This window comes from Struthio camelus, chromosome 8, assembly GCF_040807025.1.
Source record: "Struthio camelus isolate bStrCam1 chromosome 8, bStrCam1.hap1, whole genome shotgun sequence".
In the NCBI taxonomy this organism is placed as follows: domain Eukaryota; kingdom Metazoa; phylum Chordata; class Aves; order Struthioniformes; family Struthionidae; genus Struthio; species Struthio camelus.
The window spans coordinates 9,478,384-9,499,816 of NC_090949.1; the positions used below are offsets into that span (position 1 = coordinate 9,478,384).

Below are 21,433 nucleotides of genomic sequence, written 5' to 3' on the forward strand. Positions count from 1 at the left end.
GCGAAAGGTTGGCGCATGTATTGCCTGTGATGGATTGCATATGGTGTGAAAGCTTTGTCCCGTTCTTTTGGAGCATCTGCTGACCTTACCTGAAATCGAGGGGACTGGGAAAGAGCAAGGGGTTCAGGAAGGAAATGAATTGCCATTTCAACTCCTCTGCGTTACGCTGGGTGATTGACTGTGTCTCTGAGCACTAGGAGAAATACTAGCTACTGAGTTGCCAAGCAACACTGCAACGCAGGCAACATCTGGGCACCTGAGACGATGCTGGCAGCAGTGGGCTTCTCACTAGCAGCAGTTTATCATCCAAAATTAATATCTCTCTGGATAGCTTTCCTGAATGAAACTCTGCAATATTTGAGATCTGTGACTGGCAGTGGACGCTTGTTCCCCATGTAGCTGGATTGCTGATCAGTTCTGTAAACCTGGGCTGGTGTCACCCACTGTAATTCAGTGTCCAGCACAGCTCATGCCATGTGGCTTCTGGATAGCCCTTGCATGAATTTGGGGAGGAGCTTGGCTGTCAGAAATGGAAAGCATTGTTCACTCGTCGTGGCGAGGGCTGGGTCATTTCCTACCTCATTACACGTTTACGAAAAGCTCTCCACTCTTGTGTTGTAAAGAGAACTTCCCCAGCTTTTGGTCCCTGGAGCACAGGAAAGCACCAGGTGGAGGGCGAGTTGGCACGGGTCCTGGGCAATAGGAAGCAGGGATAATGCTGGCTTCTGCCTGCTGCATGTTCCTGACTCCCTGCAGGGCAACGGCCAGGCAGAGTCTCAGTCCTTTCTCCAAGTGTTTCTTCCAAAGCGCCCTGCAGCAGTTGTTGAACATTAGCACAGCTGGTGAAGATGGAGCCCATCTCTGGCTCCGCAGTGCCGGCATCACCTGGCTTGCCTTTGCATGAACCTCTTGCGCAGCTTGGGGAGATATATTAGGAATTAATTTGTGCACCTCGCCTCATGGAGCAGTGTGGCAGAGGAACAAGTCGGGACTCGAGAAACACACCGGATGTCCCCCTGGTTATGGATGGTTCGCTGTGGGAACGTGAAGGGTGCTGGACGAGAGCTTTCTTGGAAGTGGAGAGGTGACTCATCAGATGCATCATGGCGACTTGGAGTTGCTTTGTGCCTTTGTTTGGTTTGACCACTGGAGGCTTTGTGGAACAGGGACAACGTTAGCCAGCAGAGAGCTGCAGCCGCTCAGCGGGAAGGACAGATGCTACCAAAGACAAACCCTGCAAGGTTGCTGGTGATGCCTGGCCTGAACTCTTAGACGCCTGCTTATCCTTCAGTGATAAAAAGTCTCCTCTTTCCTGTAGCCCTCCTGCTTGGAATAAAGGCATTACCTGGAACCCTTCTGCTAGAAAATCACAGGTGTTTGGCTACATCTGAATCTGGTTTGGGTTGCTTAAACTGTACATAGGATCTTAGTATTTTATTAAAAGGCTAATAATGGACATAACTGCTCCACGGTGGTTATTCAGTTTCTCCTAACTGCAGTACTTGAGTGCTGTGCAGCTTAATTTGTCCTTCTCGCCAGAAATGAGAGGTGCTATTCCCTTCCTTTGTCAGGCGGGTGATTCCTGATGATGTGGCTTCTTCTCATTTCTCAGAGTCTTAAAACATTTAAATCTGGCTGTCCTGGTTCAACCTGAATTAATTTCTAATTTGATGAATTCTGTGTATTTACCTTGAGTAGTTTTCAGTTTTGCTTCCTGCCTCTGGAAAGGGGCAGGGGAGGGGAGCCTGTGGGTTCATTTCTGGACAGATCACCGTGAAGGCCTGATTGCCGATGGCTGGTTTTTGCCTAGGCAGAAATAATAATCAGAAAACCCTCCATTCCAGATAAGGAATATTTTCTTCTTTTTTTCTTCTGGCCTCTCTCCGTAGGTCTGGAATTTTCTCCGGAAGTACCAATAACTTTGCTGAAACCATAAGCAAGGGTCAGGTCTAGCTTTAAATGATAGCTGAGATATCAGGGCTTTCAGAAGAACTGTGAATAAAACCAGTACCCTAGATGTTGCTACGGGGGTTACAACCTTCTGTTTCAATGCAGCTGGGAACCTGTATGGCCTTGGTAAGAAGAGTGAACAAGCTTGGGCACCTGCCTTTGCAAGGACAGGGGACCTCTTCATTGCACGGCTGTGGCAGGAAGAATAGAAGAGACCTTGGCCAAGCTGAGGGGATTCTATATGAATGTTTTGGGAATCCTGAAGGCCAAGAGTAATGAAGAACACGGAAGAGGAGGTGGAGAACAAGCACAGACATCTCATCTTTCCTTCCAGTCTATATGGAGAAGAGCTATCCTGATAAGCTGCCTTTTCAGAGGTGTATGTACAAGGCTGGAGTTCCCAAGAGGATGCGTGTCAGTACAGCTGAAATCCAGCAGGATTGCTTTAGCGACAGCCCATGTATTCTTGCAAGCTGTGATAAACTGTGACTGAAGCAAACGATTTCTTTCAGAATTACCGCATGCCTCTCCCCAGTGACAGCCTGGGCAACCCAGGGGAACCAAAATGTGTTTTCTGCTGGAGTTGGGGAGGGTTTGTTTTTTGAGGGCTTGGAGCAAAATCATCCAGTAGCTCCCAGAGGACTAAGTGTGCTACTAGTGTGGTTCCCTCACTTGGTCAGCAGGACTTGGTTCTGTCTGCTTCCCAGCCAACGGAGCTGAAGAAAGGAAAAGAAAGCTGAACCTTGACTCTCTGCTTCTCCTAACAGCTCTGTAGGTTTCTCCTTTCCTTTTGTGAAAGAGGAGCTGGAAATCTCATGCTCTTGGGAGACTTATTTGCCAGGGGGCCTGCAGCCATAATTGGAAAGATGTGACCTTTCTGGCTCCCAGCGCAGAACTGGGGACCTTGTTTGATCATTTTCTCATGTCCTGTGGGGGGAGAATGAGTGTGCAGTGCCTGGGGGTGTGAGGTAGGAAGGGAGCAAAGCCTCTGGCCCTGCTGCAAAGCTCAGCCAAGACGAGAAGCTATTTGCAAAAGCAAACTCTACTTTGGACCAAGAGGGAACTCTGGCTGAATCACATTTCCTGCAGTTGTATGCCATTCTTTCCATAGGGCTTAGAGGAAACTGTCCAGCCCATGCTAGTCACGCAGCTGTTGGCAACTTTTGTGCATCTGGTGCATTTCAGGTCTGCACTGGGCACAGCACAGAAATACCTGCTCTCCTAAAGTGTTTGTGTTGCAGCCAGAAAAATTCTCAGTGAAGGCAATGCTGGATTTTTTTTTTTCCTGAGTTCTGCAGTACTCCAGTCACTGAGAGATGCACAAAAAGAGACGTGAAAATTTGTCTTCGTCTTACCCACTTCCTGCAGTAGGCCACTGAGAAGTGTTCTGTGTCTGGACCATGCAGTCACTTCCTCTGCTGAATTGTAACTCCTCCCAATATGCGGATGTAATCCTGCAGCCATCTCATCACCCTGCTGATCTGTCTTCCTCTCTGTAGCACTTGAAGGGAGCAGTGGTTCTGCAGGCCTCCCAGCCTGCCTTCCTCCTCGCTCAGATCTTTCCCTCTTGTCTGTCTTGATTCTCTCTGCAACTCCTGTTTGGTTTGACTCTGGCCTTCATTGCGGGTCCGTTCTCTTCGCCACCCTGTGGCTCCTGAATCCCAGGCGAGTCCTGGGCAGGGAGGGCTAATGTCTTTTTGTTTTCAAAATGTATGTAGTGTTGTCTTCAGGTGTTTCTGGGACATCATGTGCATTTTGGTCGGTTTGGTTTAGATGTTCACCATTCTGGAGTTGGTGTCCTGATCTACCCAGTTACGCCCTGTTTCCACTCTGGTGCTTGACCTCTGTAGCGTGCCTCTCTAAGTGATCGCGAGCCCCAAGTGGTAGGGAACGTGTATCTGTGTGTGTGCGTGCGTGTGTGTGTATGTACTTGCTAGTGCTGTACAAATAACCACGTGTCACGGCTTGTAACCCCGTGGCAGGCTAACTGCTTTAGCGATGCTGAGATATGCAAGGTATGGCACATGACTCCAAAGGTGGGACGTGTGAAGGCCATGAGTGCAGAGCGCTTCAGGTACTAGTAAGTAACGCACAGTTCTCCATGTTGTCGTGGCACAGATCCATTTCCTTGCAGTAGGAGGTTGTGTGTCTGTAATGATTGCCATGCCATTAAAGCATGTTTCTCTGTAAAGCGTGAGGGAGCGCGGAAGAGACCTTTCCCTTGAGAGATGTGACGAAAGCTGCGTGCTCTTCCCCACCCATGCAGATTCTTAGCGTGCTGGCAGATGCAGATTCTTAGCGTGCTGGCAGGGGGCCTTGAGAGGAGACGTTGGACTGGCGCTTGCATACTGTCCATCCCTGCTGCATGCTTGAATGCAACGTATAAAGTGAGTATTGTGCCTAGCGTGGAAGCAAGCTGTTAACAACTCTTTTCTCTTTGCCTTTAGCCCTGATGAAGAATCTTCGCAGAAGTTCATTCCCTTTGTTGGGGTGAGTGTTATCTTAGTCATGCTGTCTCAAGCCAGCTAGAATATATTCACAAGCATTAAAAGAAACTTGCCTGGGTTTGAGGGTAGAACAGGAGCACAAGGAGCTCTAAGGCAGGGTTAGCGTTAGCCTCTGATGGCTGGATTCAACTGCCTACATGTAAGTGAACCTCTAATTGAGATCCCTCAGCAAACTACTAGGTTTCTTCCACTTTCCTAGCAGCTGGCTCTGGGCGGTGGTGTGCTGTGTGCCTGTCAGCACTGAAGTAGGCGCAGTGGCCTTGCTATTGCCTTGTTCATTCAACGCAGAGAGGAAAGTGTGACACTAAAGCGCTCTCATCCACTGCCTGTCCCCATCACTTTGCTGCAGGCTCAAGCACCTGGTGGAGAGTTGCTGCTAGGCCACATGCAGAGGCAGGTGGTGTGCTGCTGGAAACCTGACCTCAGGGTTGCTGTTCTAAAGATTGCCTCGTATGTTTAACTCATCCACATCTGCTATATTGGTGTTAGCCCTCTGTGCTTGTCACAAACAGTCTCTAGTCCTCTTATTATCCCATCCACTAGTGGGGAGTGGACAGTACATCCCACCAGGCAGATCATTTGTACCACTGCTATCCTTGAGTCCAAGGCAGTAGCTATTTAATACACAGTAGCTATTTAATACCTTTTAATGTGTGAATAAGTAGTTGGGATACCTGTCTTCATCTTTAAATGTTCCCAGCTAAGGTGGCTGAGTGCAGAGTGTCCACGCCAGAGTGTGTTTGTGCTTCTGTCAATGTGTTTTGTGCACTGAGTACTTTGCCTTTTCCCTTATTTGGAATTTGGAATTCCTTGCCCTTGTTGATTATACTCTTCAATTCCTTAAATTTTGGGTATAATGACGTTGACCTGCAGCCAAAAGGATATCCCTTGACTGCTCTTCAGCTACTGGATGTCCTCTTTGCAGCTTTTGCTGCTCTCTTTTAGCTTCCCTCCCTTACATGCTGGTTGTCTTGTTCTTCTGTCTCTGTGTTAAGCTGACTTGTGTATGTTCCTGTTTGTATCTCTGCCAATGCATCAGAGCTAATCTGAAATCCCAAGGCATTTAAAGGGTTTAGTCTCTCTTGCCCTCAGGCTGACCCTGCTTTCACTCTGGTGTGTCTCTGCTCTGGTGAGAATCTCTCTGCAGTGCTCCTGTGATGACAGTCTGTTTTTGTCAAAGGAAATCTGTCTTCTGCTAAAGCAGAGAGACAAGTCTGCCTGACTTGTTCCCTGCTGACGAGTTTGGCCATGGTGTTCTCTCCCATGTACTGTGAGTGATGGTGAAGAACTGCTGTTATGAAACAGCCATTTCACCTTTCCCAATAACAGGAAAAAGCCCAGAAGGGTTTCAGAGGCCCTGGACTGTGCTCACTGTAGCTATTAGGTACGGCAAAGCTTTTCTTCCAGGCTGATTTTAGCTCAATGCTGTATGCAAGCAAATGGAGCTCAGAGAATGTTTGTCCAGTTGCTCTGAAATGATTATAGTTCTTACATTAACAACACTTTTCCAGTCTGGATTTGAATGGCTGAAAGTGGGAAGAGTGAACAGCTTTCTGTTCTGTGTTTGTAACACTGCTAACGTGAAAAGAGCTTGCCTTGAAAACACAGACTGACTTCCTGCAGTGGCTGGAGGTGAGGGTAAGATCAGTGCTTCTCATCTCAGCTGCTAAAGTACTCTCGATGCAGTAACTCCTCCTGAGACACATGTCTGGAGACACCCTGAAAGGCAGGTTACAGGTGTCTCGCAAACTCTGGAGCTGAACATGAGCGCAGATGTTCTTTTCTTCAGTTGCTGCAACCTGCTTAGAGCCTGATGAAGAGAGGGAGCCAGTGATGTCCAGAGTTGGGACTCTTGAGGTTGGCTGGACTCAGCTGGTTTCTAGGGCATAAAACGTGTGTGCCCTGGCTGGGTTATGCATGGTCTCTGATTGAGAAGTGGGCACAGCAGAGCTATGCTGCTCAGACGGGCTCCGAGGTGATGAGAGTGAAACCTTGTGAGGGGCCAGTGGGATGTGAAAGTGGGGGTCGTGGTTGCAAGGCTGAACAGTCATGTGCCTGCGTTGTGCCGACAGCCGGTTGCCAGGAGCGCTTGCTAGATGCATGTTCCTCCCAAAGGGAAAGGAAGGTGGCCACAACATGCCTGGATGGAGACTGCGTTGGAGCTGGAGCAGTCTCAAGCCTGTCCCTGATGGAGGGAAGGGAAAGTGTCTAACCTAGTCATCTTCCCATGTGTCAGCACCTGAGCATCTTCAACCAGCCAGCAGGAGGGAAAAGGCCAAAAGGAATTTACTTTCCAGCCTGCAGCTCAAGGGAGTTTTAGGGCAGTTTTGTGGTGTTTATTTTTTTTTCTCCTCTAACTCCTTTGCCTCACTTCCTCTTGCTCCCAGCTGGTTAAAGTCTGTGAAACAGCCTCTTAGGCCTTAACACATACAGCACAAACAGCTGCTGAACTCCAGAGCAGAACGTATTACCCTTTGATAGAGCCTTAACAAACTGAGCTGCGGCCTTCACCAAGGATAACTCCTCCTCCCAAGCCAGTGCCACATTAGGGAACCACTCCACACACTGCTGAATTCAAGGTTGCTTGTCCAAGACTGGAGTCAACCAAGAATCCACCAGAGAGCTTGAGAGCTCTCTAAGATCTGAAGTGCTGAGCGTGCAGCCGCCTCTAAGGACTCCGAATGACTATGCAGCATTTTACTTCTAATGATTGGCTGCTTTCTCTTGATCCTGTAGCACAGAAATCTGCTCCCTAGAGGTGTCTTGGGACATCTAGACATGGTCATGTCAAAGCTTAACTATCTTTTGTTTTCAAACTAAATAGATTGAGTGACATAATTTCTCTTTCTAGCACAAGTTGTAGTGACTTGAGGTCACTACTATGAAGCTCTTTCTCATTTCTCTCTCCTTTTTTTTTTTTTTTTTTTTTTTAAATTAGCCCTGGACCTCCAAGAGGGGTCTCTCCTCTGCAGTGTAGGGAGGTGATGATGCCCATGCACCTAGATGTCATCCTAGATGTACCAGCTGGTGGTTGGCTATATCAGAATGCATTTTCACACATGTTATGATGTGATTGGGATCGCTCTGACCTGTCCATGTGATGGCTTATCCGTGTGCGTGCCTGCAGGCTTTGCCAGAAGCTTTTTCTTCTTTGCTGGACACATCCCTTGTTTGATTAGAAAACTCTAATCAAAACCTGTATTTTGTTGCTTTTGTGGCTCCCTAACAAAGCCCAACTATGCTGCACCCTGCAAGTGGCTGCACTTATATGGTGGAAGCAATGTCTACATAATTAGCAGGTGCATCAAAGCAGTATTAGAAAGATTTTTGGTCCTCTTCCCTGCCCTGTTCCCATGGGTGTCGGGGCAGGCACAGTAGTTGGCATAGCTTTGGGTTGGCCTTGGGCTATTTAGAGCTTTAAAGGTCTGTAACAGTTCCAAAGGGTCTGTGCTGCCTTTTGTATCAAGTCAGGGAAGGGTTGTGAGCTCGTGCAGCTTGGTTGGACGCTGCTGAGACCTGCATGGCTCTTAGAAGGTTCCACTTTTTAATATATTTTCATACTACTCTTTGACTGCAAGGACAGTGCCCAGGTGGTTGCAGGACGAGTGTAGTTTGGGATGGGGGTTCCTGAAGTTCATGGGACTCCTGTTTTATAGAGCTGTTCTGTTTTCCCCTCCTTCCAGGTGGTGAAGGTTGGAATAGTGGAACAATCTTCCGCAACATCAGGTATTGTTTGGGCTTTCTGTATCGCACAGGTTGTGGGAGCTTCATGGGCTGAATAGACTAGTCGATTGCTGGTGCCTTGGGATTTTTTAAGGTGGAGGTGGGCTGTGTGTTAGCTCCCAGTTCTGTTGGTTTAACTCTCAGCAGCTGGGCTGTTGTCTCGTGTGTGCTGGGCTGTGAGACAAACCCAGACAGTTTGACTCCTTCTCTTCAAGGTGACTCTGATGATGCAGCTCCCTCTAGCTCCAGTGTCCTTTCTTCTACCCCACCGTCTGTGTCGCCTGCTGTGAAAGAAGCCTCCCCAACACCACCTTCCTCGCCATCTGTTACAGGCAGCTTCTCATCCTCAAGGTAAAGCACAATTGGTCTCCTTACACTCCCCTCAGCTGTCTTATCTGAGATACAGGTGAGAGGAAACCTCTGCTAAAGGAAACCCATAGCTCCATTGCCTTCCTCCCCAGTGAACACTTGCAGTTGTCACCTCTCCTTTTCACCTCTTTTGCCTCTGGAATCACTTGCTGGCCCTTGGGGAGCTGGGGAGGGCAGAGGAGGTCTTGCACCCCATGGGAAGGCTGCATTTTTCAAAGGCAGGCACATGGAAACTCGAAAGGGCAGCCTCGTTTATCATAGTCTGATTAGCCATTGTGGCAACCTGTTTGGGAGGGTCTGCATTCTCATCTTCTAGCATCTTCCCTTTGAGACTGGATTCTGTTGGTGATACATGTAGCCAAAAAAAGTATTGACCTAGATTCAGGGTATTTGGTCAATGCCCAAATACCCATTCCCCAGCTAGTCCAGCCCCAGCCCCTTGCAGTTACCATAATATGTTTATTGAGGTCTGAACAGATGTGACCAAGTGACTGTAAGGTCAGATTGATGCTGTTGAAGGAGCAGGCTCAGCCTCTGTAAGAGGTATAGGGGCACAGTTTTCATGCACGTGCCTGAGAGCTTACCTGGACAGCAAGGAGATAGCACCTGTAGGCAAAGTTAAGCTAGCTTAGCTGAAATTTATGGGGGTAAGGGGAGGGAACGACCAGAAAACTGCCAGTAAAGAATTGCCCTGACTAGGACTCTCATTTTGTTGCTACATAAAATGGCGCAGCAGCCTTGTGCTCTGTCTGTAGTTCTGGTCTCCATCTCCAGAAGGATGCAGTGAAGTTGAAGAAGGTGCAGAGGAGGGCAACCTAAGGCAATCAAGGGGACAGAGCAGCAACCTTATGAGGAGATGCTAAAAGGTTGAGACTCTACAGTTTGGGGAGGAGGGGACAGGGAAGATTATCAAGGCTTGTAGAATCACAGTGGTGGTGGGTCTGCTGAATACTGAACTCAAAATTCACCAAACTTGCAATACGAGACCTAGGGGCACATAGTGAAGCTAGCAAGAAATACTTAAAAGAGAGAAAGGAAAGGACTTCTGTATGTAGCAGGGAAGGCATGTCAGGAACTTGTCTGCCTTTGCTACCTTGTGTGACAGCAGCATCAGCAGGTCAAAGAAGGGGTTAGGCAAATTCATGGGCAGCAGGTCCATAAACGGATACTAAAGGATGAGGCAGGATTGTCCCCTCTAACATCCCTAATCCAGTGATTATGAATGCGGGGTTGTCCGAGGGAATAGTCTGCAAATAGACTGGGCTCATGTGGTCTCCATATATGGCATCTCCTGCTGTCCCTGTTGGAGACAGCAGGGCTGGAGGGACTACTAGTCTCCCTCAGTGGGACCTTTCCTACCCACCCTAGAAAGCCACATGGGGCCCTTTAACCTCTGACTTCTAAAACTAGCTTGAAAGTTCTCTCTTAATAAGAGGAAGTGGAAATGTGGAAGTCCCAGTTTAGCAGGCACGCAGCAATTGGAAGGTGTCTGTGGCCTTTAGACTCACCTAGTTCCCCGTGGCTCCCCTGTTGGTCCCTCTGCAGTTTAACACGCTTGTTTAACTAGGGAGGGAATAGAAAACCTTGCCTAGGCCTAGCAAACATTAAGATGCTTCATCTTTACAACTGAAATGAGAAACATGATGGAAAGGAGCTATAAAATTTGAAGATGCATTTCCCAAAAATTACCTTTAGGAAAAAAAACCTCACTTCTAAAATCACCCTGGGAAACCGAAACCTGGTTTTGATAATCCAAGATTGACTCTGCTATGCATTCTGGCTGCAGTTGATAAATGGCAAAGGAAAGGAGAAGATTTGCTGAGAGGACCGTAACAATGCTCGTTTGACCTGGGGGTTTCTTATTACACAGGCAGTGTAGCGAGATAAATATTTCATTCAGGATCAGAAATTCAACTTTGTTAACAGTTGCTGTTTCCCTGACGGGGACACAGTTAAATGTAATCAGCCAACAGACCGGTAGATAGATGACATCAGGTAGGTTTTTGTCTAATGTTTCCATGTTATTTGAACACTCGCTGTGTTGTTATGTAGGAAAAGCTATAGGCCATCATCTCTGGGTCAGTGAAGTTCCTCAGGGTGGTCATTTGAAGCTGGAGTCTTAGGACTGTTTTGATTTTAGGGGTGAAATCCTTCATGTGGGAAAGGACAGGTGAGAGATCAGATAGTGATGATGAAATACACCTTTTTTTTTTTTTTAAATAGTTTTTTCCATCGCTTTTTTCTTCCTGTGCTACTTTGCCCCCGTCTTGTCAAGTATGTGTCACCTTGCTATATGGCTTGCTCCAAGGTGTATGTCACCAGCCCCAGCTGCGCTCTTGGCTAAGTCAGTCCCAGCCTCCCCAGAGGTTCCCTAATCGGGGTCCTCCAAAACCCTCTGTCTTCCAGGTGCATGAGAACCATGTCTTGCGGTCCCAGGGGAGTTTTCTTTTTCCTCCATGGACCAGCACCTCCCTGCTATGTTCTTGCTGGGTGTAAGGGTGGCTGTTTACAGTTATCAGCTCTCATGCCAACTGTCACACCTGTGAGACATGTTGTAGCCTGAGTGGTAACCTCTGATCTGCTCAGGGTAAATGCTGTGTTCGTTAGCTAGCAAGAAGCAGAGAGCAAGCAAGGGGTGTGGGTGGAATTTCCCAGGCTGCTCATCTTCCCCTTTCTGGGTCGAGAAAGGCTCGCCGTGTGATGCCTGCCCATTATTGCATTATGTGCAGGAGTTTTCAATAGAAGTTCATGTCCTGAAATCCGCTGTTGCTTAGCAAACATCACAAGACTTGCAGAGCATTTTCCCAGTGCAGGAGTTCCCCAGCCGAGCTGTGTGGTGAACTGCCCCATGTAAGCTCCGTTATAGGGAACTGGGGAAAGCAGGGATCCTGTATATCTTGGTGGAGCACCTGGGCAGGATGGGAAGCAGCAGGTGACAGGAGGAACTGATGGATGTAGGAGACAGAAGTAGTCAGTCCAGGAGGCTGGGAACTGAGTGCCTGATGTTCAGGGACCCACTCGCACTTTGTTCCCCACAGTTCAGAGGTGGTTTTGGCAGTACTGTGCCTGGCCAGAGTCATTTAGCTCCTCAGTGCCCAGGAGGCTACAGCCAAATGCTTGCAGCCTGTCTCTTCCCTGCTCAGAGACTGGATATGACTTGGGCCACCTTGAGCTGCTTTCACCTGCTGGGTTGCTGAGCTCAGCATCATATTAGGAAGCAGTCTGTTTGATCCCTTTCCCACTGCTTGTCCCTGTAGCTGAGCAGCAGGTCAGCTTGTCTCAGCTTGTTGCAGCACTGTGCTGCCAAGCCGGTGCCACCATGTGATGTGAGCCAGGCTGCGTTGCTGAGTGATGACTTCTTGTGCATTTGTGACTGTCAGGTCGCACCAAGAAATATTGCTGCCTGATTTCCCGAAGAGTCAGGCATATGTCCTCTGACCATCTGGCCAGGAATGGCAGCCACTCTGCAAAACAGATGAGTGGGAATGCTGTTGAGCGCCGTGCAGAAATGATCCTCTTCTGTTTTCTAGCCAGAGCCTTGGTGCTGAGCTGATGGGTCTGCAGGTGGATTACTGGATCGCAGCTGCACCCATGGACAGAAAGAGAGACCCAGAGAAGAAGGACCCCTCCACTACCAAAAACACACTGAAATGCACTTTCCGGTCCCTCCAGGTCAGCAGGTTACCTGCCAGCGGCGAGATTGCTAGCACTCCAACAATGTCCATGACCGTCGTGACAAAAGAGAAGAACAAGAAAGGTAAGGTGGGATGTCACACCTTTACTGCTGCCAGAAGCCAGGAATGCAATGCTGCTCTCCCTGTTTTGCCGCTCCAGGGCTGCCTGTCTTCTCAGCCCCACGTTATTACAGAGCCTTAGTTCTGTATCAGGTGATAGGGTGCTTGAAAGGATGATTCCTCTTCATGCTGTGAGAAGGGGATGTTTTCACGCTTGTAGTTGAACAGCTGAACTGGTCTGGCCCAGAAAAACAAAAGTGGGGACAGTGCAAGGTCATTTGTGGGTGGCTGTGCAGAGACCCTGGAGGTACACTGCTCTGGACAGCTTCCCTGTGTTCTTTGTGAACCCGCTGGTGCTGGTTTGGGGTGTTTAGATAAAGGGAGAGCTTGTGCCCCTGTTCACCAGGGTCAGGGCAGACCCTGAAGCCTGTAAGGCTGCATGCTCTGCTCTCTCCTCTGGCGCGTGACCAAGATGGAGATGGAGTCAGGATGTGTGCACATCCCATCATGTTGCAGCATATGCAGCAGCCCCAGCAGAGACATTTCACTGGATTTGACGTGGTGTCCTTGTCTTAGAGTACTGGCTGTCACAGCCAGACAATTGTGCCAGCCAGACCTGCCAAGCCAGTGCTAGTTGTGCCCATGTGCATGAGAGGTGACCTCACTCAGAGTAGGGTTGTACCAATGCAAGCTGTTCTTCAGGAGCTGCTACATTCTTGCAGAGCACTTTGTGGGACAAGAAGGAGGTAGAAGAAGAATGTTCCCAGCACAAAGCTTGGCATTAATTTTTCCTTGTTTAAACTTGAAACCATGAGTTTAAGAGCAGAAAATTATTTTTCTCAAGAAAACATTGCATTTTAGATGTTGTCAGTAATTCTGTATTTGCAGCTGACCTTGGTGATGTGAAACATATTAGGAATTGAGGACAGCTCTGGTGCTAAGAAGTGTTTTCAAGGAAGCAGCAAGGCACTTCTGCACTTGCATCCAGATGCCAATAGCTGTCCTTTACAACAGCTTCCTGCCCACGGACTCCTAGTGGAGCTGGGGGTTTTGGGGGGCTCTGAGAGCAGACCTGCAGAGCCTCCCAGGCCCGTGACTGCAGGACATGGGCATGTAACTCTGCAGCTCCGCTGCAGCTAGGTCACTACTGGGCCAGCACAGCTGTGGCACTGTTGGTGCCCAGAGCTCTTGTCCCCAATCAGACCTATCTCCTTTCTAAGCGGCATGAGAGGTAATGCTGAGACACACTCAAAATGCTCATCACTGGGGCTGGCCCAGCCTAGAGCAGCCACCAGATTTCATGGAGCCAGTTTCTGCATTTTTGCTCATGTGTTTGGATGCTTCTTGGGTAGCTGGACCTTTTTCAGCAGAGTCCTTTCTAACACCTTCCCTCCACCCATTTCCCTTAGTTTGCAGCCCCTCCAGCTCTCCAGGTGTCCATGCAGCCTGGCTCATGTTGGCTACTGGATTGCTCTTAGTGCAGCAAATCGGCCTGAGGGGGCCGGAGCAGAGCGTGGTGTTTGGAAGCCGCGTGCAGTATGTGGGATTCCCCCTAGGTGGTGCGGCTACCCAGTAAATCCTGTCAGCCCTATGCAAGGCACAGGCTGGCTGCTGCTGCGGGTGCAACTGTTTTCCCAAGGATCTCAGCAGAATGAGGAGAAAGTTAACCTGAGGGTGCCTTTTGGGACCCGGGTTATGAGCTGGAAATGCTTCATGCAGTGATGCTAAGCCCTAAGATGTTCATGTATGCAGGTAATGCCACAGAGCACTCGCATGGTCAAATTCCTGCCAAACGGGGATAACTGTAGGAGTTCAAATTAAATTTGGAGACATCAGAATTTAAATCTGATTTAAATCAATGTTTAAATGGAAAAACCCAAATGAGTCTCACTACAGCTCCTGTGAGTGACAGATGTTCACTGTGTGCTGATTTGGTTTTCTTACAGTGATGTTCTTGCCCAAGAAAACTAAAGACAAGGAGGTTGAGTCAAAGAGCCAGTGTATTGAAGGAATCAGCAGGTTGATTTGCACAGCAAAACATCAGCAGAACATGTTGCGGGGTAAGTGCAGTGCTAACCTCCTGTAGGGCTGTAGGGTGAGGCTCAGCTGCTAACGCTGCCCTCTAGGCAAAGGGCTGGCTGGGCGTCCTGCCTCATGGCATGGAGCCACGTGATAGGAGTGTTCCTGGGGAAGGGGCATGGATACGTCCCCTCACACCCTTAACAGATGCTGGAATAGTCCTTTTGGCAGATGGCTTGGGGATTGTTTAATGGGTCTGGGTTATGGGAAAATGCTCCTTTTCCTAGGAACTCCTCTGAATCAGTGCCTTGCATCAGGCCAGGGGCTGGGCCAGGCTCCATTTCCCCTCCCTGTCGTTTGCGCTTTCCGGTACACAACTGGGAAGTGACGGTGCAGAGCCATGAGAGTCCCCTAGGCAGGACTCTGGCACAAAGGCACACTGTAGCAGCCGCTGTAAATGCATCTTGCAGTCTGCACTAAAGTTGGCTGCCCATGAAGTTGTGCATCTAGTACCAGAAGTATCCTTATACTCTATTCAAATAATAATTCCCACCACCATTAACAGCAGAGATATCCGCTTAGCTCATCCTCCTTAATCCTGGCCCAGCCTCTGTGAGACTAGTGAGAGTATGGGGGTGGTCACAGAATGTGTTGCCCCTTTAGGAAACACTGAGCTCCTGGTTAAAAGTGCCAACAAAGAGAGACTCAAGTTTGTCTCTGTAAGACTCGGTGCCCAGAGGAAAAGGTGGAGTGTGTTTAGGAAATCGGAGAGATCAGATCAGGTGAAGCTGAAGTCAGCAGTGTGAGGTGCTCCAGTGTCAGTGAACAGAAATGATACAGGGGTGATGCTAGAATAACAGTCTGAGCTGTTCTCCCTAAACCTGGCTTGCACTTGAGCCTTTTTCCCCCCACGCATGCAGCTGGGTACAGTGACAGCCATGGGGGTGGCCAGACAGAGCAGCTCATAGGGTGAGCAGGGCCTCCCTCTCCCCGCTGCAGGGAGGTTTCTAACAAGTGTTCTGGGTCGATGGCTCCGCTCAGTGTTTCCTAACTCACCTCTTTGTTTGCCTTCCCCTGCAGTCCTGATAGATGGAGTGGAGTGGAACGACGTCAAGTTCTTTCAGCTGGCAGCGCAGTGGTCCTCTCATGTCAAGCACTTTCCCATCTGCATATTTGGACACTCCAAATCTAACTTCTAGTCATGCTCGGCAGAGGGACCTTCTGTCCGTCCCGGAGACTGCACACCAGGAGCCAGGAATTGCGTGCCAACTCTGACTTGCGTCGCTCTGCCCTCTCTCCTGCAGAATTACTTACAGATGTGCTTGGATTACTTTTGAATTACTTTTTTCTATTAACTCTTAAGTTTACTACAAGGGAAGGAAACCCCTTTAAACAAAGGCAAAAAAAAAAAAAAAGTCTTAAATATAGATGTGCTGACAACTTAAAGTCGTGGGGGAGTCGGCAGGAGCAGGCAACCTGCCCAAGAACACCTACCACTTATGAGCAGATAGCTGAATAACTGCACTGCTATTAACCTGAGACCTCATTGGTGTGTGTGGGCTGAGGGAACCAAGGATCAGCTCAAATGGGTTTTGCAAAAGGTCACATGCATTACAGTGTGTCTAGTCCCCTCCCTCCATATTCCTAGGAAAAAAAGATGGCCAGTCTGTCTTCCTGCTGCCAGAGGACTAGAGATCAGTGAGTCTGGAGGGAGTTCAGCTGTCCGGTTTGAAAAACAAGCCAACTGTGTAGCTAGGGAGGTTGGGAGAGGAGATCCCCCTCCAGTGCAAGGAGTCTGCCTTGGAGACAGGCAGGTATTTGTGCTGAGGTGAGGCCTGAGGAGGTTGGGCAGGAACAGAAATTAGGAAACACTAGATGTAAGGAAACGCCAGTGTCCCAGGTCTGTGACAATGACCAAACCGAGCCAGTCACAATGTCTCTGCAGCTGGCTGTGCTGCTGAGGGACACCACATCAGTGGGGTCGCTGCTATTTACAAACTCGCACCGATTATTTACCTGTCAATAAAACCTCATCCAGCCTCTAAAGGGAAAGGAATTTTTTTAATAGCTGCAAAATTTTTTTTTAACGCTTTCTTAAAAGAAAAATTTTAAGTTGCCAAAAAACAAACCCAGGAAGATGAGCCGTTGTCTGTGAAATGATACATCACTGTAGCGGCTGGACTTGGAGCCAGCTAGGCGCCCTGCATGTCCAGCTGCCTTCCCCTCCCTCTGTCCAACTGCACATATGAGAGTGTGGGCTGCTTTATCTGCTCTGCCTTTGTCCTGCCCTGACCGCACTGTGCTCTAGAGAGCCTGCTGCTGCCTCCCTTGTGCACCTCCCCAGTTCGTGTGCAGTGACTTCAGGGCCACTGCAGAAGGGTAATTTCATCATGCCCTCTTTAACCACCTAGGACCTGTCCTCACAGGGACAAAGACATGTAACAAAAATAGAGGGTGCTAGGGGCATGTGGCCTCCTGCAGGCCTGGTCTATAGATGGAATTTGTCTTTGCCTTCTCATTTCTGAATATTCCTTCCCATGGGCGTTTCTCCATGGGTTTCATCCTTTCCCTGGCAGCATATGCATTTGCCCTGGCAGAGCATTGCCTGTGGGTTGAGGCTTTGCTGCAGTTTCAGTCCTAAGCTGCAGTGGAGGTGTAGCTTGGACATGAGAGGATGAAGCCAGCGGGGTTCTCTGTCCATTTCAGGCAGCAAGACATCTTGGGAGCTGGAGGAGTGAGACTTTTGGGTGTCTTTTACCCAAGCTCAGAGTGGCTTGGCTCCAGCTGTGCTTGTGTTCGCACTGTGTACCTTGCTGCTGCCAGAGACAGGGCACTTGGAATGCCAGGACAAGGAGATGCACTTGAAAGGAGTCAGTGTGACAGCTCTAGGCAGCCTCTGTGTACTGCAGAGGTGGCTTTTTGCTTTTAAGGCTTCCCAAGGCATTCTCAGGAGGGACTGGTAACGTGGTGGATGAGGTTTTGGGTGCAGAGCATGTTTGCCATGAGGAAAAGCAGACGTCTCTGGCCTTTCCGGGCAAGGGAGTCAAGTTTTAGATGGGGTTCTTTTGGGGTCCCACTCTTACGGGCAGGTCAGGCTCCACAGGCATTTCTTGAAGGCTCTTTCAGAGAGGCAGTGATGTTTCTGAGCCTTTTCCAGCATCTGCTGGTCAGTAATTGTTTTTGGTCTGATCCTTACCCTTGATTTTTTTTTTTTTTTTTTTTAAAAAGCTCAGAGAATCTGCTTTGCCCTGTGTGGTGGGTCCTGCTCTGCAGAGGGACCGCCCAGTTTGTTTTGGGCAGGAAGCTGGTGGTGTGCTCCGTTAGGCATCTTCCTGCCAAAGAGAAGAGGGGTTATTAGGCAAGAGTGTGCTCCCTGCTGGATCCAGTGCCTGTTGCAGCTAACAACGTGGGCTGCTTTGCAGACTGATTTCATGAAACCCTTTCCCAGCACAAGTGCAGCTTGCTTGGCTGCGAACTAGGTATTCTCTTCAAGCCCCACGTGGGAAGATGGTGTGGTCCAGCACAGAGTAACATGCTGTTGTGCAGGCCCTGTTCCTCTAGTTGCAATATTCCCTTTCTTCCTGCAGCCCTGGAGCAGGTTTGCCTCCTGTCTGCTAGCACTTGGCTGCGGCAAAGGCTCGACTCTAGTTTGAATGTAGTCATGTCCATTGGTTCAAGCATTTCAAGTTGACCTGAACTGATGCTCTAGGACTGTATAGCGTTGCCTAGCAGCAGTAGCGTGGGAGACCGTGTATAAGCACATCCTTTTTTTTTTTTTTTTTTTTTTTAAATTGAGGCTGTTGCATCAAAAAGCTTTTTAAAGGAAATTAGTCAGTGTGTGATTTCTTTCTCGAGTCTCACGCTTGTGTGAGGAGAGCGATTGGGCTCAGTTCCAGCAGCAGGAACCACAGGCAGCCCGGGCGGCTCTCGGTGCCGGTGCACGGTATCGCTGCAGAGGTGGGGTGAACTGACCGACTGCAATAACTTTGTTTACTGGGGGGTGGGAGGGTAGGGGGGAACCATCACTGTGCTCCTCTTTGTATTTCAACCTACTGTAGAGAAACAAACGGTAGCTAGTACAGGATTTCCAGGATCCTGCCCATCAAATATATGTTGCCCTGCTCTACTCTGTACGTACGTATGTATGTGTGTGTGTACGTGTGAGAGAGAAACACTCCCACTTGTTGCAATTCATGTTGGTTTATGTTTTGCTCTAATTTTATACAAGTGAACTCACCGGGAAACTCTTTGCACTCCTGAGACCTGAGGGCTTGCATCTCCACGGGGTTTCTCTCCTGTGGGAAGCTGCCTTTGCTCTGAAATGGGGCACTCGCTCTTGCAAGGAAACTTCTTGGCTTCTCAAACTTGCACTCCTGAGTCTGCCAGGGGCCGGCTGGGCCTGGCCCGCGGGTAGCTGTATGCCTGGGGGCAGCTGTGGTGTTTCCCAGCCTTGGAGCCGAGAGTCGGCGTGCGAGGTTGGTGGTGCTGCTCTGATCAGGGTGTGTTGTGCTGCTGTCATTTCTCTTGTACCGTATGGAGCCATTTTCTGCAGCTGTTTCTTCCCCTGACTGGGGGAGAAACGGGTCTCTGTCTCTAAAGCGAATGAATGTCAAAAGGGAGCAAGTGGTTCAGACAGTTCTGAGAAGGGGTTTTGCACCCGGCGAGCAGCTGAGCTCAGGTCTCCCGCAAGGCGCTCTCCCACTTTCCCCAAGAGTTACCTGGGGAGCCTGCTGCGAGCAAGCCCCGGCAGCTGAAGGGGTCCCCGCTGGGGCAGCGCCGGGCTGGAGCCAGCAGAGGTGTGCCAGCACGGCGGGGTTAGGTGAGACGAGCTGATAAGTGCAGAAAGATGGCTTGAAAGAGGGACTAGCGCAGCTCCGCGTTCTGCTCTTTTGGCACAGAAGGTGCAACTTGAACAAAGAAATGCAGAGGCGTTATCTTGCAGGCCTGTGTCAGATGGGGCCAGCTTCGACTTTAAGCTCGCATGTCTGTCCAGCTCTGGAGCTGTGCTCTCCGGCGAAGGCACAGCCCTGCCCTGCTCCCAGGCGCTGCTCCTCCGATTGATCCCTCTTGGGGAGGGCGCTTTGGAGGCGGCGGCAGCGGGATTCCCGATCCCTTCTGGGCTGCCGTTCTCCGCAGAGCCCCTTGCTGCTCTCCTGGCTGTGGCTTCTCTAAGCAGCTGGTTTCTTTTGCAGTTGCTCTTGGGAGAGGGGCCCCCACCTTGCTCAGAGGTGGGGTCTCAGGAAAGAGCTTGTTGCTGTGCTGGGCTGTGAAATACTGATCTAGTTTAACAGAGCTGGTGAGCAGACAAAAGATGGAAGGGTTTGGTGGCACTGTGTTGCACCTTGAACACTTCCTGGTCCCCAGTTTGATTTTCCTGAGACAGAGGGTTGGCCTCTGCCCTGCCAGCGCTCCATCGCCCGCTGGCTCTGCCTTCGCCGCGCTGGCGACTGCACAGGGAACTCGGGCAGCTTTTTTAGCTCAGCGCTGCAGTTGCCATCCAGTTACACTGTCACCGTTGATATCTCAGTGGTAGCTGCAGAATCTCTCTTAATTACCAATGAGTTTGGAGAGAGCCACGGTCTCCCTGGCTGCGTTCTGCCGCTCTAATTAGCATGTGCTTGTCGCTTTATCCTGCCGAGCTCAGAGGGCAGGGGTGGGTGGCTGGGAGGTTTGCCGGGGCTGGCGGAGATGTGCCCGTTTGCTTGTCATCATCTGACTCTGCTGAGAACTGTGCTGACGCACGTATACCTGGGGTGTCAGCAAAGGCCCCGTTCTGCTTCCTAGGGGTGGTGGGATTTCAGCCACAGCTTGCCCAAGATGGCTCTGTGTGGTCCTTTCCCACCAGTACCACGTGTCAGAGGGAACGTTGGCTAGCCAGGGCCAAGGATATTGCACCTGGTGCTATGAGGTTTAAGAAGAAAATCCAGGCAAGATGAAGCAGGGTGCTTGTGGCCTTCTCCTGTCATTTGGTATGCCAAAGGCACCTGTGTTTAGGAATGTGAAGCCTGGGGTTAGGGCAGTCCTGCTCTGCAGCAGTAAAAGGGGTCCTGGTGTTTTCCCGAAGCTCAGCTGGACGTACGTACTGCCTCTGTCCTCTCAGTTTCGTGGGTCTCGATCTCAGCAGATAGCTGTGTGGTAGCTCTTTTCAGCATGACATTCCCTCTGGGCTTACTTAGCAGAGAGAAGGCCAGAAACGTGCAGCAGCATCTCCCAGAGGTTTCCTGGAGCCTCTTCAGCAGGGTTTTCCCAGAAGTCATGGGAGATGCTCCTGGCAGGGCCGGCTCTCACAGGGCGGGCCACTCAGCTGCTTTGGGATAGGCTGAAGGAGAAGGGGACATGCCACACTTGGAAAACAGTGGGTCACTGGTTTCCTTAAGGAAGACCACTGGTATTGAGCTGCGACAAGTCAGCTGCTGCTTTGCGACTTGGCTAGAGGATTGCCAGAGCGCTGCGTGGCGCGGCTGTGGGGAAGCGCCTCGCTAGCGTGGGTGCAGCGTGCGCCAGGGGTCGCGTGCCGTGAGCCTTGTCCGGACCACGGCGTATGAAGGGACGTTACCACTTTGTAGATTCTTGAGTTGTCCATCTGTTTCATTGTTGTATTGTTTGGGTTCTAGGTTTTTTTTTATGAAGACAGATTAAATGTAAATAGCCTTTTTTTGGAACAAACTGCAACGTGCTCGACCTCGTCAACTATTTTATGGTACTAATGCAACACTAATAAAACTGGACATGAAAGCACATACCCGTCCCTTGAGTCATCTCTGAGCAGGAGCCATTCTGGCATGACGGAGGGGTGATCGTCTCCTGTAGGAAACGCTTCTGCTCCTGGAAGGCGCTGCCAGCAGCCAGTCCTTAAGTTGGTCACACAGAAGGATGTGTGTGAGCAGGAAGAGCCTGCAAGGTGCTGAGATGGGGCAGTTCAGCTCTGTACTGTGTTGTCGCATCACAGCCCAGGTTAGTCCCATCCCACTGTCCAGATGGCTGTACCCTAGGGCTGTTTTCCCACCACCAGGAGTTTGGAGATGCAGCCTTGCAACCCTGTCTGACCAGCTGCTGCCTTCCTGCAGGCTCGTAACAGCAGACCTCACCTTAAGGCAAGGTGTTGAAGTGTCCTGGTCATGCGGTTCTCCT

The 21,433-nt window shown here is 49.9% G+C and overlaps 1 protein-coding gene across 10 annotated transcripts in view; it reads left to right on the forward strand.

Moving 5' to 3' along the window:
• Window positions 1-21,042, forward strand: part of PACS2 (phosphofurin acidic cluster sorting protein 2) — an 87,797-nt gene extending 66,755 nt beyond the window's left edge. For 9 of the 10 annotated variants that reach the window (XM_068952009.1, XM_068952014.1, XM_068952012.1 and 6 more), the window contains 6 exons: window positions 4,398-4,440; window positions 8,141-8,183; window positions 8,396-8,531; window positions 12,080-12,306; window positions 14,230-14,343; window positions 15,383-21,042. In XM_068952009.1, coding sequence (XP_068808110.1) covers window positions 4,398-4,440; window positions 8,141-8,183; window positions 8,396-8,531; window positions 12,080-12,306; window positions 14,230-14,343; window positions 15,383-15,501 — 682 coding nt within the window. In that variant the 3' untranslated portion in view covers window positions 15,502-21,042. Of the gene's footprint in view, window positions 1-4,397; window positions 4,441-8,140; window positions 8,184-8,395; window positions 8,532-12,079; window positions 12,307-14,229; window positions 14,344-15,382 lie in introns of those variants that run through there. The other variant, XM_068952015.1, reaches the window with a different exon arrangement.
• Window positions 21,043-21,433: the final 391 nt, after the last annotated feature.